Source organism: Thalassophryne amazonica, chromosome 21 (genome assembly GCF_902500255.1).
Source record: "Thalassophryne amazonica chromosome 21, fThaAma1.1, whole genome shotgun sequence".
Taxonomy (NCBI): domain Eukaryota; kingdom Metazoa; phylum Chordata; class Actinopteri; order Batrachoidiformes; family Batrachoididae; genus Thalassophryne; species Thalassophryne amazonica.
The window spans coordinates 11032804-11049160 of NC_047123.1; the positions used below are offsets into that span (position 1 = coordinate 11032804).

A 16357-nucleotide genomic window follows, 5' to 3' on the forward strand; every position below is an offset into this window, starting at 1 on the left:
AGCTCCTATCCCTGAGTCCGAGGCATCCACTTCAACCACTAACTGGCGACTAGGATCGGGCTGCACCAGAACGGGTGCAGACGAGAAGCGCCGTTTCAACTCCTTGAACGCGGCATCGCAACGATCCGACCAGGTGAAGGGGACTTTTGGTGAGGTCAGGGCTGTCAGGGGGATAACTACCTGACTGTAGCCCTTAATGAACCTCCTGTAGAAATTTGCAAAGCCGAGGAACTGTTGCAGCTTCCTACGGCTAGTGGGTTGGGGCCAGTCTCTCACCGCCGCAACCTTGGCCGGATCAGGAGCGACGGAGTTGGGGGAGATGATAAACCCCAGGAAGGACAAAGATGTGCGGTGGAACTCACACTTCTCGCCCTTCACAAACAGCCGGTTCTCCAACAACCGCTGCAGGACCTGACGTACATGCCGGACATGAGTTTCAGGGTCCGGAGAAAAGATGAGTATATCGTCTAGATATACGAAGACGAATCGGTGCAGGAAATCCCGCAAGACATCGTTAACCAAAGCCTGGAACATCGCGGGGGCGTTAGTGAGGCCGAACGGCATGACCAGGTACTCAAAGTGACCTAAGGGGGTGTTAAATGCCGTCTTCCACTGGTCTCCCTTCCGGATCCGAACCAGGTGATACGCATTTCTAAGATCTAGCTTAGTGAACATTTGGGCTCCATGCAGGGACGTGAACACTGAATCCAACAGGGGCAACGGGTATCGATTACGAACCGTGATTTCGTTCAGTCCCCTATAATCAATGCATGGACGAAGTCCGCCGTCTTTTTTACCCACAAAAAAGAAACCTGCACCCATCGGGGAGGTGGAATTCCGGATCAACCCGGCGGCTAAAGAGTCCCGGATGTAGGTCTCCATTGATTCGCGCTCAGGTCGTGAGAGGTTGTACAGCCTGCTGGATGGGTACTCACCGCCTGGAACCAAATCAATGGCACAATCGTACGGACGGTGGGGAGGAAGGGTGAGCGCCAGATCCTTACTGAACACATCTACAAGGTCGTGGTACTCCACCGGCACCGTCCCTAGATTGGGCGGGACTCTGACCTCCTCCTTAGCCTGGGAACCGGGAGGAACCGAGGAACCTAAACATACCCGATGGCAGGTCTCGCTCCACTGAACCACTACCCCAGATGGCCAATCGATCCGGGGATTGTGTTTTAACATCCAGGGGAACCCTAAAATCACACGGGAGGTAGCAGGAGTCACAAAAAACTCGATCTCCTCCCGGTGATTTCCTGACACCACCAGTCTTATGTGTGATTGGAGGGAGTAGGGAGCCATCTAGTGCCCGCACCTGCACAGGCGAGGTAAGCGCCACCAGAGGGAGCTCTATCTCCCTGGCCCATCTGCTGTCTAACAGATTCCCTTCAGAGCCCGTGTCCACCAGTGCTGGGGCCTTCAGGGTTAAATCCTCATAAAGGATTGTAACTGGGAGTCGTGTGGCAATGTGGGTGTGTCCCACGTGAATGTCTCGGCCCACCCCTAGCCCAGTTTCTAGGGGCGGGCGTTTGGTGTTTAACCGCTCGGGGCAGTCTCTTACCTGATGCTCTATCAAGCCACAAACAAAACACGCTCCGCGGGCCAGCCTCCTCTGTCTATCTGGTGCCCTAAATGTGGCCCTGCTCGTGTCCATAGCTTCGTCAGCAGGGGGAGCTGTAACCACACGGAGCGCAGGGGCCGTGGAGCGTGGGGAGGGCGGAACGCGGTCGGAACCGGAAGGGAGAGGGACGGCGCGTGCCCGGCCACGCCCTTCGTCTCGTTCCCGACGGCGTTCTTCTAACCGATTGTCTAATCGTATTACGAGATCAATAAGCCCATCTAAATCCTGCGGTTCGTCCTTAGCCACCAGGTGCTCCTTTAGAACCAATGACAGTCCGTTTACAAAGGCGGCGCGGAGGGCAGTGCTATTCCAGCCGGACCTCGCAGCCGCGATGCGGAAGTCGACTGCATAGGCAGCTGCGCTCCGGCGCCCCTGTCTCATTGACAGCAGCACGGCTGAAGCGGTCTCTCCTCTATTTGGGTGATCGAACACTGTTCTGAACTCCCTCACAAACCCATCATATGTCTGAAGGAGCCGTGAATTCTGCTCCCAGAGCGCTGTAGCCCAAGCGCGTGCCTCACCGCGAAGCAGGTTTATTACATAAGCTATCTTGCTGGCATCAGTCGCGTACATGACGGGGCGTTGTGCGAAGACGAGCGAACACTGCATAAGGAAGTCCGCGCACGTCTCCACACAACCTCCGTACGGCTCTGGAGGGCTTATGTATGCTTCCAGGGAAGGTGGGAGGGGTCGTTGAACGACCTGTGGAACGTCACTGTTACGCACAGGGTCGACAGGAGGGAGAGCCGCAGCAGCGCCCTGAGGGCGCACTTCCACCTGCGCGGCGAGAGCCTCCACCCTGCGGTTAAGGAGGACGTTCTGCTCGGTCATTAAATCCAACCGAGCCGTGAAAGCGGTGAGGATCCGCTGCAACTCACCGATCATTCCTCCTGCGGACGCCTGTGCGCCCTGTTCTTCCATTGGCCGTTCAACAGCCGGTTGACGCCCCTCGGGATCCATGACGTTGGCCGAGATATCCTGTTGGGAAAGTGTAGGTACACGGACCCACAACAGGGGGCGCAAATGAACGGACAATGGAGGAAGTCAAATAACAACACTTTACTGTTGTGAAAGGGCACAACAAACACAACGGATCACAACAATAGACAAAAAGTCAAATCACAAAAGGTGTCGTGTGGGCAGGCTCGAAGATAGAAGACGTCTGTCCAAAGCATAACCGGAACCACACGATTTCCTCCGCCACCAGACCCCGGGAATACTGGAGCCGCCAAGTCCCGAACTCCCAGGTGGCCACTGCCTCCGCGTGTCGGACCTGGTACTGCTGGCGAGGAACAAAAAGCAATTAAATGTGGGCGCGTATGCACCCAGCAATCCACACGGCAGGAAAACCAACTCCACCTCTTGTTGGAAAAAGAGTCTGCTATACAATACAAAGTCACAAAAGGTTACTGTCGAAAAAATCTGACAGCCAGCTGAGAACGTTACCTTCCTGGTAAAGCGATATCTCGGCAAAGAGGTGGAGATGACGTCTTGCTGATATACCAATGCTGATCAAATGAGTGGTGACAGCTGTCATAGGCAACGAGTGTCAGCTGTCACCCCGGCTACTCCTGTGAGGCGGCAGCGCCCTCTGGTGCCTGGAGCCCGCACTCCAGGCAGGGTGCCCTCTGGTGGTGGTGGGCCAGCAGTACCTCCTCTTCAGCGGCCCACACAACACTTATGTTAAATTATAACAAATCAAATGTATTGAACAACGTTCATTTATTTATGTTGTGTGTAGTTGATTATTTTGTAGTGGTATTGTTTTAAATTTAGTTAATTTTTAAATCATGAATTTATTTATTCATCCATTCATTTTCTTATGAATGGATGTTCTGCGAGGGCAGCAGACAAAGCAGCTCGACCCACACTTTCCTCGGCCATCAGCGATCTAACTCCTTCCGGGGGATCCCGAGGCGTTCCCATGCCAGCTGGGAAATACAACCCCCATGTGGACTACATCACCACTACATCATACAATGTATGATATAGTGTACTTTTTTCTTTTGAACTTTTACACTATGTTGTCCTTTAAACCAGACAAATCTAAAAGCCCATATTTGATTTTGTAGCAGATTATGTCACTGCTGAGATTCAATCTGAACTTTTATTTTACATTCGTAATGCAAAACAAATGGACCCTTCCTTCAGGATAAAGGTATGTCTTTATTTGCAGTATTGGGCGATATGTGGTATTGTATCGCTAACTTAAAGTAAAAAAAAAAAACCCATGATGTGGTTATGAATCATGCACTCACCTTGATTTATGTGTGTGTTTATTTTTTCTTTCAGGTCGGACCAGAGGAGGATGTGTGAGGTGTCAGCAGAGCAGCTCTCTGCAGCTGGCTGTCAAAGTCCTCTATGGATTTGTTGCATTTCTCATCATTACTGTAGTAGTGCTAGCATCACTTGGTGAGTTCACCTCAATTTTTTTTCCCATATGAGTCAAGTCAAATTAATTTAAGATAAAATTGTTTCCCCATTGATCAAGACTGTGAGCTCAGTAGAGGGATTGGGGCGGCATCTGACGTTTTACAGACGTGGTACTGAACCGTCGTGGTACAGAAATAGCTGAGCCAGAAGGCAAGACTCTTGATTTACCAGTCAATTTGCACCCCTATCCTCACCTATAGCCATGACCTTTGGGTAATAACTGAAAGAACAAGGTTGGGTATCTGGGCTTAGACTCTGAGGCAGTGTGAGAAGCTCAACTATCCAGGAGGGCCTTGGAGAACAGTTGCTGCTTCTTCACATCAAAAGGAGCCAACTGGGGTGGTTCGGGCATCTGGTGAGGATGCCCCCTGGTCGACTGCCTAGGGAGGGAAGTCCAACTGGGAGGAGACCCCGAGGAAGACCCAGAACATGCTGGAGGGATCCGCCAGGAAGAGCTAGATGACTTGGCCAAAGATAAGGAAGTGCTGGCTGAGCTGCTTAGTCTACTGCCACCATGAATCAGAAAATGAATTAAGTATTTCCACAAGAGTAAACACAAGACAACAGTTATCACTCCATGTTGATTCTATTCACAGTCTCCCACTTTCCTTAACCAACGCTAATTTTGATCTTGACACAGGAAGTGCCTCTTCTGATTCACCACACTGCGCTGTGGATGCACTAAACTGAATTTCTGTGAATTAATCAAAACATGTGCACAAATGATTCAAAAGTGTATGTTGTGCACTTGCAATAGCATTTCAAGTGCTCAGTGCAGTCAGTCATGGCTTCCATTGAGTTGTTTTTTCTTTCCAGTGGTCACTTTGGGGCTCTGTAAATAATGGCCTCTTGCATAATACCAAAGAAACTGAGAAAAGGGGTAAAAATTAATACATTGCTTAATCTACCACCCCCAGTTACCATGTCCATTACTTTTGAAAATCAAGGCAAACACAATCAGGATGAAACCAATACTACAGATGATGTGGCAGAACCTTAACATTGTCCTGATTAACTTACAGAAAAAAAGTTGCACAATAACAAACCACTGAAACACTTTAGAATCAACAGAAAAAGTATTGCACATTGCTGAAGTGTTCAATTGTACTAGTAGATACAAAGCAGGGAACTTTGGACTCCTGTCCAAATGCGGTTGAACAGGTAGTACGTGCACAGAACATCTCAAACACTTTTTTTTCTAATGTGCACTGGAACATACACGGTTACACTCTCACAGCATTGTTGTTGCTCTCGAGGGAAACATGCCAGGGGCCTCAGACAGCTGAGTAAACCAACATTCACCAGCGTTTGGGACGGATTTGTTAAAAAAAAACAAGAAAAAGAAAGAGCATTACATGACTTAAGTTACCACATCTTGCTTCTGCTTCCATAAATTCATCTAAATTTCTTTTCACACCTACGTGCTGCAGATGTGTTTTCTATGTCTGACATCATAGCCAGCCTCCAAACAGGATCTGTGAGTGTCGTGTGGAACAGTGGTGGAATCTCTTGATGTTTTTCCTTTTACTGGTGTTTTTGTTTGACTGTTTGTTGCCTGCATGGACAGGGTTTTGGGTCAGGTAGGTGGAACCGAGCTACTTTAGTGCGTTTCTTTGTGAGGAACGTTTTCCTCATCTTGGCTTTGGGGATGATGCTGTGATCTTTGTGGAGTCTATGGATAACCTGATTGCAACACTTGAGACCCTGAGTGAGGAATTAAAGTGTCTAGGTTTCAGATTGTCGTGGATGAAGACTAAGATCCAGGCTTTCAGTAACTTTATGGACTTGACCTTCAATGTTGTACTTCTGGAGACATTCGCTTATCTCAGCAGTGATATTAATGACTCTAGGTCCTCTGGCTTTCACGTTGAGAGACACTAGAGAAGATCTTATGGAGTCATGAGGTGGCTGGAGGTGGCATTTGGTGATGTCAAGATGTTTGCAGGAGAATGAAGGCTCAGGTCTTTATGGTCCTGGTACTTTCTTCCAGTTGTGAGACTTGGACATGAACCAGTCATCTAAGGTGACAAATGGAACCACGTCTCTTCAGAGGATCCTTGGGTACCACTGGAATGTCTTTGTGTCAAATGAGTCTGTACATAGGGAGAATCAGATGAGGAGTATCACTTGCATCATGAGGGAATGTCAGCTGTGACATTTTGGACATGTGGCGAGTGCTTTGGTCCTGTTGTAGCATGCAGGTACCTGAGGATACAGACACCAGGAGCTGGAGAAAAGCAAGAGGACGCCCATATTGCACCTGAGGGCAGCAGTTTGATGGTTGTATGTGGATGTCGGGATCATCCAGAACGCAAGGCGGTTCCAAAGTCTGGTGGAAGCAGCAGTGTTCTGCACCAGCACACGCTCTCTGACCTGATGTGCAGATGCCTTATTTATTCTTCAAATCTATAGTGTGATTGCATGAATTTTTTTGACTGTCAAATGCAAAAGCAAATATTTCTCTGTATTTTTATACGTGACTGTTTACTGACCCTGTCCGAAGCTGACTGTTTGATTCCTTTTTGACCTTCATCGTGAACAGTTGGCCTTCATTTCCCTCCTGTTTCCAGTGTTCAGGAAAGTCGACAATCTGTCTGAAGAGGAGTCGCTCTATCACAAGAGGATCGCCAAGGTTCAGCAAGGATTAGATGGTAAAATACATACAGACTCAGAACGCTTCACAAGGTTTGGTCAACAGATGTTTAAAAATTATGAAGCAGAAGAAGTTGGCCTGAGACCCTTTAGGTAGACCTGGGTTTGAATCCTGCTCATGCTAGGTCTTCATACTTTACATAAAATATAGTTCCGGTAGGTTTCATTATGCATCTTTACTGTTATTTTCACTTTACCCTGTGTACAAATACGAACATCAGTCCTGAATATACACTCAACAAAAATATAAATGCAACACTTTTGGTTTTGCTCCCATTTTGTATGAGATGAACTCAAAGATCTAAAACTTTTTCCACATACACAATATCACCATTTCCCTCAAATATTGTTCACAAACCAGTCTAAATCTGTGATAGTGAGCACTTCTTTGCTGAGATAATCCATCCCACCTCACAGGTGTGCCATATCAAGATGCTGATTAGACACCATGATTAGTGCACAGGTGTGCCTTAGACTGTCCACAATAAAAGGCCACTCTGAAAGGTGCAGTTTTGTTTTATTGGGGGGGATACCAGTCAGTATCTGGTGTGACCACCATTTGCCTCATGCAGTGCAACACATCTCCTTCGCATAGAGTTGATCAGGTTGTCAATTGTGGCCTGTGGAATGTTGGTCCACTCCTCTTGAATGGCTGTGCAAAGTTGCTGGATATTGGCAGGAACTGGTACACGCTGTCGTATACGCCGGTCCAGAGCATCCCAAACATGCTCAATGGGTGACATGTCCGGTGAGTATGCCGGCCATGCAAGAACTGGGACATTTTCAGCTTCCAAGAATTGTGTACAGATCCTTGCAACATGGGGCCGTGCATTATCCTGCTGCAACATGAGGTGATGTTCTTGGATGTATGGCACAACAATGGGCCTCAGGATCTCGTCACGGTATCTCTGTGCATTCAAAATGCCATCAATAAAATGCACCTGTGTTCTTCATCCATAACAGACGCCTGCCATACCATAACCCCACCGCCACCATGGGCCACTCGATCCACAACATTGACATCAGAAAACCGCTCACCCACACGACGCCACACACGCTGTCTGCCATCTGCCCTGAACAGTGTGAACCGGGATTCATCCGTGAAGAGAACACCTCTCCAACGTGCCAAACGCCAGTGAATGTGAGCATTTGCCCACTCAAGTCGGTTACAACGACGAACTGGAGTCAGGTCGAGACCCCGATGAGGACAACGAGCATGCAGATGAGCTTACCTCAGACGGTTTCTGACAGTTTGTGCAGAAATTCTTTGGTTATGCAAACCGATTGTTTCAGCAGCTGTCCGAGTGGCTGGTCTCAGACGATCTTGGAGGTGAACATGCTGGATGTGGAGGTCCTGGGCAGGTGTGGTTACACGTGGTCTGCGGTTGTGAGGCTGGTTGGATGTACTGCCAAATTCTCTGAAACGCCTTTGGAGACGGCTTATGGTAGAGAAATGAACATTCAATACACGAGCAACAGCTCTGGTTGACATTCCTGCTGTCAGCATGCCAATTGCACGCTCCCTCAAATCTTGCGACATCTGTGGCATTGTGCTGTGTGATAAAACTGCACCTTTCAGAGTGGCCTTTTATTGTGGGCAGTCTAAGGCACACCTGTGCACTAATCATGGTGTCTAATCAGCATCTTGATATGGCACACCTGTGAGGTGGGATGGATTATCTCAGCAAAGGAGAAGTGCTCACTATCACAGATTTAGACTGGTTTGTGAACAATATTTGAGGGAAATGGTGATATTGTGTATGTGGAAAAAGTTTTAGATCTTTGAGTTCATCTCATACAAAATGGGAGCAAAACCAAAAGTGTTGCGTTTATATTTTTGTTGAGTGTAGGTCACCTGTCTGTTAAACTGATATTCCATTTGGCCCAGTGCACATTTCCTTGTGTAGCTACCTTGCATAATGTATTGTTTTATTAGCAGGAGGGACTGAGTCAGATCTTTGTCCTGTAAATCCACCTGTTGCCTCTTTCGCCTGTTTCTCAGACCTGAGCGTCACCTCCAACTGCTCGGGCTGTCTGGATATGGTTTTTAACAACAAGGAGATCAGCAGGCTGAAGCGAGAGTTTGCAGACATCCAGAAAATGATGCTGGGGCAGAATCAGGTACAGCAGACCTTTTTACTGCACGTACAGCAACTTATTTGTGCCAAATTTGGTGCTTGCATCACCATTTGAAGGATTCCTCTGTAAATATTTTATTATCTGCTGCACTAGTTGCGGTTGTCCTCTATTTATTCCACTTTATATCTTTATCCAGATTTTTGGCAGGATATATTTCAGTTGTTTTTACGACTAGATAAAAGCCAACATTGCTCCAGTTTTGTTTTTAAAAAATTATGGAAAATATTGGTTGGGCTAATAGAATTTTAAACAGGAATATTTTTCACCATTGGTTATGCTTCTTTGTCACGTTACGTTATGTGACAGAATCCATTGCACATTGACCTTGTTTGACCATTATTTTGGAGACCAGACATTCATCACAGTCAAAATTATTCTGTTTATTATCCTAGTAGCTCAACCAATAATTTGCATCACTTTTTACCAAATCTGGAGCAACTTTTAATTTTGACTTCTGTACAAATTGAACCTGACCTTTGTCACCATTTTTACTCTTTTTACCCCATAACTCTAACTTTCAGTCATAGATATTCCAAACCAGGGTTCTAGCTATGGTGGGTGGCGCCGGGCAGTACTGCTGAGTACTGCAAATTTCCTCCCGGCTCTGGGGTTCAAATTTCTTCTCTCGCCCGATTTTCCAAAAATGAACTGAAATGTTGCTGAAAAATGTGCCAATTCCATCATATTTCAAGGTTATAGTGTTGTACTTTTGTTCTATTTTACAATTCCAACCAAATAATTAAAGAAATAAGAAATATATTTCTCATTTTCTTCATATCTCAGCTGCAAACAGTAGAGATCAGCAGTCAGCTGCTTTCAGCAAATGCTGAAAGCAGATCAGAGCAGTCTCAATCCGCTCTGACTTAAAGGGAAAAAAAACTCCATTAAAATGTTTCATTAAAATAATCAAGAGTGTCAGTCTCGGTAGATGCTGATACATTCAGATGTTTACGGTTTATTTTACAGTTTAAAGGCTCCCATTTCCAAAAAGCTCTGGGAAAACTGCATTGACATTGAGAGCGAGGAGGAGGAGGAGGAGGAGGGTGGGGGAAGAGGAGCCTTAGTCAGCTCTTGTTCAAACAAAACAATTAGTGGTTATATTGTTTTGTTGTTGTTTTAAAGTAATGCAATCCCACTCAAACATGTTGACAAAAAAACTGTCATGTCAGAAAAACTCTGCCTGCTTCACTGGATGAAAGAGGAAGAAGAGAGCAAATGCAATATGCCCATCAAATATTAATGTTTTTAACCATTTCGACATTATTTATTTTGTTAACTTTTTAAAAAGAACTATGGTATTATAAATATTACTATTATTCTTTATTTCAATGCATCTAAAACCACTCAAAATTGGTTAAAATAGAGCTTCCCAATAACATTTTAGAGGAATAAAACCCTATAGCTTCAGGTGGCTTTGCCCCCTTGACCCTCGCCGGGGGGCCCTGCACCCCCGGCCGTGAGCTGTGATCACGTAATTCACCCGACACTAAACTGGTTCTAGCTAGAACCCTACCCAACACTGCTTGGATGATGCTTACATGCTGTCGACTTTTCTGTGATTTGGTGTTTGCAGTAAATCTACTGTATATGTTCACTTATGTGCATCAACTTCAGCCCAACTTCATTCCAACTGCCCTCCTCCACCAGATGGCAGTGGACATAATGGCAATGCCGCTGTGTTTTATCATTTATTTGAAGCCCTTTGTTTTGGCAGTAACTTTCTCGTATTTGTTCCTGTCACTCATCATCCTCCAGATCCTGGACCAGGCCTCCCAGACCCAGGACACCCTGAAAGCAACAAGCGACCGTCTGACACGTGACATGCAAAACCATATCATGTCAATCAAGCTTCTCAGCCAGTCACTGGGAAGATACCGTGATCAGGTGGATGGCTGGAAGGAAGTGATTGAGGAAACTGAAGAGAAAATGAAGACCGTCACAGAGGATCAGTATAACCTCAAAGCTGTAGCACAACAAATTAACACCACAGTGGCACTCAGGTGAGTCACAGATTGTGTAGTAGATGGGTCAATACTTACCTCCTGATACTAAATAGATACTGACTGTGCCTGTGACACACCATATTTTCTGAAGTATAAATTGTGTAGCGGGAGACTACTCTTCCCACAATGCAGTTCTACGGATGTTGTATTGACTTCCTGGGTTGAGTAAAGACGGTAACTTTGCACGAAGCTACGGGGTCTTGTGTCCTGATTGTACATGGTGTCAGAAGTGGGATCTGCCTCCGTGGTATTTTCGAGTGCAGTACAGTGCAGTTAACTTGCGGAGGTTTTCGTGCAGTTGCAACCCGAAAATGACCAGCATGCAGGCGAAACGCGGCCAAGACAGACACCAGTGCTAGCTACAAGGGGTGTGCGCTCTGTTAAGCACGGCCCTACATGTCGGAGGAGGGAGACGTGGTCGGCTCACTGGATAGTTCGGATTCTGGACGCGAAGTAGCCAGGGATCCACTCATCATGATGGTGACCACTGTACAAATAACTCCCCCAGAGACATTTGACTTTTCTCATCCTGCTGAATGGCCAAAGTGGATCAGAAGGTTTGAAAGGTTTCGCATTGCAACCACTCTTGACAATAAGCCTGACGAATATCAGGTCACCTCACTCCTGTATGCTATGGGAGATGCTGCTGACGATGTTTTGGCTGTCTTACCACTGAGTGATGCAGATAAAAAGAATTATGCAACTGTTAAAGAGGCATTTGAGAAGCATTGTGTTGGAAAACACAATGTCATTTTTGAAAGAGCACAGTTTAATTCCAGACAGCAACAAGAGGGTGAAAGTCCAGAATCGTTCATCACAGCTCTACACAAACTTGCAAAAAACTGTGGCTTCAGAGTGCTCAAAGACGAACTTATAAGGGACAGAGTTGTAGTTGGCATAAGAGACAAAAGACCGTCCGAGCAGCTACAAATGGACTCAGAGTTAACTCTTGATAAACCATTCAGAAAGTCAGGCAGAGTGAAACTGTAAAGAAACAACAATTAATACTTCACAGCAGCTCTGCAGAAGAGAAAACCCTGAACATGGACACTATAAGGACAAACATGAAAAGAGGAAAAACACAGACATGGCAGAAGAAAGAACAAAAGCCAATCAAGCAAAGTGAAAAGGAATGTGGCCGCAAGAACAAGCACTCATGGAAAGATTGCCCAGCTAAAGAAGTACAGTGTCGAAAATGTCAGAGGAAAGGACATTTTGCTGTAGTCTGTCGCAGTAGTGAAGCTGCAAGATTATGTGAAGTGACAGAAAATCTAAAAGATACAGACAGTGAGGATTGTGTGTTCCTGGGAGAAGTAGGGACAGTGAGGTCACAGCCCTGGATGCAAAAGGTCAAGTTAAATGGGGAAAACATAGACTTTAAACTCGACACAGGGGCAGATGTTACGTCTATTCCAGAGGGACTATACAGACCAGACAGGGATGGTAAGCTGCAGAAACCTAAGAAGACACTACTGGGGCCAGGCAGTTACCCACTCAATGTTAAGGGCTGCTTTGGGGCACAGCTGGTAGTGAAAGGGCACAGTGTATCACAGGATGTCTACCTTGTGTCAGACCTAGTACAGCCACTGTTAAGCAGACCAGCATGTGAGGCTCTAGACCTAGTGTACAGAGTAAACACAGTCACTGAATCAGAGACAGATTTCAGAGCAGCTTACCCAGATGTGTTTAAGAGTTTAGGAATGCTGAAGGATGCTAGAGTGTTCACAAAGCTCGATGCCCATTCTGGAGTTTGGCAAATTCCTCTCACACCCGAGTCAAGGCCGCTCACAACCTTCATCACTCCTTTTGGAAGGTTTCAGTTCAACCGCCTTCCTTTTGGCATAGCATCGGCACTGGAACATTTCCAAAGGAGAATGTCGCAGATGCTGGAGGATTCTGAAGGTGTGATTTGTCATGCTGACGATGTGCTTGTGTATGGCAGAGACAGGCAGGAGCATGACCATAGGGTGCACTGTGTGCTCCAAAAGTTTCAGACGGAAGGTCGCAGTCTGAACGATAAGTGTGAGTTTGCTAAAAGTGAAATCATCTTTGTGGGACACAAAGTTTCAGCAAAAGGTATTGAGGCTGATCCCAACAAGGTAAAAGCAATCCAACAGTTGCCACAGCCTCAGCGTGTGGAAGATGTGCACCATCTCATGGGAATGGCCAACTATCTTGCAAAGTTCATGCCACAATTAGCCACAATCACCACACCGCTAAAAGAGCTACAAAAAGAGAGAAACGAGTGGATGTGGGCGGAGCCACAGGACACAGCATTCCAGAGACTAAAAGCGATACTAAGCTCTCCTGAAGTGCTCGCTCAGTACTCTAACTCAGCAGATACAAGAGTTGCTGCTGATGCGTCGCCATACGGTACTGGAGCCGTTCTTACTCAGAAACAGTCCGACGGCTCGTGGAGACCAGTGACATACATCTCAAGAGGACTCACAGACACAGAGAGACACTATGCGCAGATAGAAAAGGAGGCGCTTGCTGTAACGTGGGCATGTGAGAGACTTTCATCTTACCTCATGGGACTACAGTTCACCTTGATTACGGATCACAAACCCCTGGTTCCCCTCCTGAGCACAAGAGGCCTGGACGACCTACCTCCACGCATTCTGAGATTCCGCCTCAGACTGCTGCGCTTTTCTTTTAACGTTGTCCATGTTCCAGGGAAGAACCTCGTCACCGCTGATGCCCTGTCGCAAGCTCTGCTGGAGGGCCCGCCCTTGGCAGGGGGCCTTCAGCTGGAAAAAAAAGTAGAGGTCTTTGTGGACTGTGTTGTATCCCATCTTCCAGCCACGGACAAAAGGCTGGAGGAGATTAAGCTAGCACAAGGTAAAGATGAACTGTGTAAAAAGGTGGTAAATTACTGCTTGACAGGTTGGCCAGAAAAGTGTAAGCTAGATCCAGAGTTAAGGGGGTACTGGCAACACAGAATGGACTTAAATGTAGCACATGGTCTTCTCATGAAAGGAGAGAGACTGGTGATACCACCTCCACTGAGAGTGGATGTTTTGGCACGTCTCCATGAAGGCCACCAGGGCATTTCAAAGTGCAGGGCTAGAGCTAAAGAGGCTGTGTGGTGGCCGGGCATCTCAACTCAAATAGAGCAGGTGGTAGACAGGTGTGAAATATGTCAAAAGCACAGGGTACAGAATCGTGAACCACTGTTACCAACTCCTGTTCCTGACCGCCCATGGCAAAAGTTGGCATGGATCTTTTTGAGTGGTCAAAGAAACAATATTTGCTGTTTATTGACTTTTTCTCTAGGTACATTGAGATAGCTGAACTGAGGAACGCAACTGCAGAGGTCACTATTAAAGCTGTAAAAGAGGCCTTTGCAAGACATGGCGTTGCAGAGACTGTGGTATCAGATAACGGGCCGCAGTGTTCATCAGACCAGTTCAGACAGTTTGCTAAAGAGTACCAGTTCACACATGTCACGAGCAACCCCAGGTGCCCCCAAGCCAATGGGGAGTCAGAGCGCGCTGTTCGTACCATTAAAGACCTGTGGAAAAAGGGCTGTGACTACAACAGAGCGCTGCTCATGTACAGAGCCACCCCACTGGAGCATGAGTTCTCACCAGCATAGTTGCTCATGGGGAGACACCTGCGCAGCTCCCTACCACAGTCTGCAGCCAAACTGGTGCCCAAGTGGCCCGACTTGAAGACTTTTCAAAACAATGATGAGGAGGGGAGGTGTGAGCAGGCAAAGCAGTATAACCAGAGACACCGTGCCAGACCGCTCCCAGAACTAGCGACAGGACAGAAAGTGTGGAAAACTACTGAAGGAACCACTGGAGCAGTAGTTAGACCTGGCAATGCTCCAAGATCTTATGTGGTAGAGACAGACAGGGGTCTTCTAAGGAGAAATAGGAGCCACCTTAGACCAACAGGGACTGTTACCAGATCTGGACGAGTCGTGAGACCTCCGGAAAGGTTGGATATGTAAATCTGCTAATGGTATGCATTCATGCTTATAGAAATGTCTGATAGGCTGTAAAAAAGAACGGTTACCAGAAATACATTTGTGTTCTATGTTAAAAGTAACTGTACAACAAAAGTATTTAAAATGTTCACATTGAAGAATGCTCCACAGTTATGTTTTTTGTGAACCATTTTGAGTCGTCTTCATAGAGATGTCTTTAGCTAAAAGGTGGTGTAACGGGAGACTACTGTTCCCACAATGCAGTTCTACGGATGTTGTATCGACTTCCAGGGTTGAATAAAGATGGTAACTTTGCACAAAGCTATGGGGTCTTGTGTCCTGATTGTACAAATTGTGGCTTTTTTAACTAGTTTGTGAAGTACTGCAACTTATACTCTGCTGCAACGTAACACACTATCATGAAAAATCATACGATCAATAATTCTAATAAAAAAATAATAATCATAATATCGGTATGTGGTTTTCCCAGGAATCACAATACCTAACAAAATAAACTCCAATAATAAAAGTGTATGACAACAATGGAAAAAAGCAACAAATTAAAGAGGTGATAAAAAAAATTAAATGTATGCACATTTTTGTTGTACTGTGACCAAGCAATCCGTATTTGTCTGCATCAAATAACATCCAACATGTTTATCTTGGAATTTAAAAGTCCTTATGTTAAGAAACAGCATACACTGTGGTGTGCACATGTTCTACTGAAGTCCTGTCCATAGCTCACTTCCAGAGAAACGCTGTGTTAAAAGAAAGTGAGTTCATATGCAGGAAAAAAGTGTGACTGGTCCTGGTCCTGTGTGACTTACATATGTTTTTGTCCTCTTCAAGAGACATTTTTTTTTTTTTTTACAGGTTTGACTTATACTCCAGTGCATGGTATGTTCCAAATATGGTTCATTGGGTTCATTGTGCTCGAAAGTTTTATAGATGGAGTAAATTCGGTAGTATCCATGAGCAATCCTCTACACCATGTGTGCTTAAAGATTATGTTTCTCATTAGCCACACTTACTATTTGACTTTATGGCCTTCAGCCAAATACAGTAAAGCTATTTGAAGCGGTGCCAAGAAGGTTGAGGGAACATACTTCTGTCAAACTCTAAAATTAGAGTCTTTTTGGATTTGTGTAGTCCATGGAGCACCCAAAGCAGCTCACAGGACTGTAATTTCATTTGATACTGAAGAAAAATTCAAATGTGGTGAGAGATTTGGAAGGCCAGTTTGCCTTGATATGTAGTCCAGCTATCCAATTCAAGAAGGAAAGATAGGGATTACACCACGCAGTTTTCAGCAAGCAATGGAAAATTTCAACAGTGCCCCTGGCAGAGATCAAAGAGATAGCTGACAAGCTCAAAAGTCTTCATATACAGTGCATCCAGAAAGTATTCACGCGCTGCACTTTTTTTTTCACATTTTCTTTTATGTTATTCCAAAATGGATGAAATTCATTTGTTTTCTCAAAATTCTCCACACAGTACCCCATAATGACAATGTGACAAGTTTTTTTCAGATTTTTGCAAATATATATATATATATATATATATATATATATA

The 16357-nt window shown here is 45.7% G+C and overlaps 1 protein-coding gene across 1 annotated transcript in view; it reads left to right on the top strand.

Annotated features, from left to right (window-relative positions):
- scara3 (scavenger receptor class A, member 3) overlaps positions 1-16357 on the top strand; it is a 71810-nt gene that overhangs the window by 47441 nt on the left and 8012 nt on the right. The window contains 4 exon segments of the mRNA XM_034162141.1: positions 3917-4036; positions 6628-6708; positions 8712-8830; positions 10604-10848. Coding sequence (XP_034018032.1) covers positions 3917-4036; positions 6628-6708; positions 8712-8830; positions 10604-10848 — 565 coding nt within the window.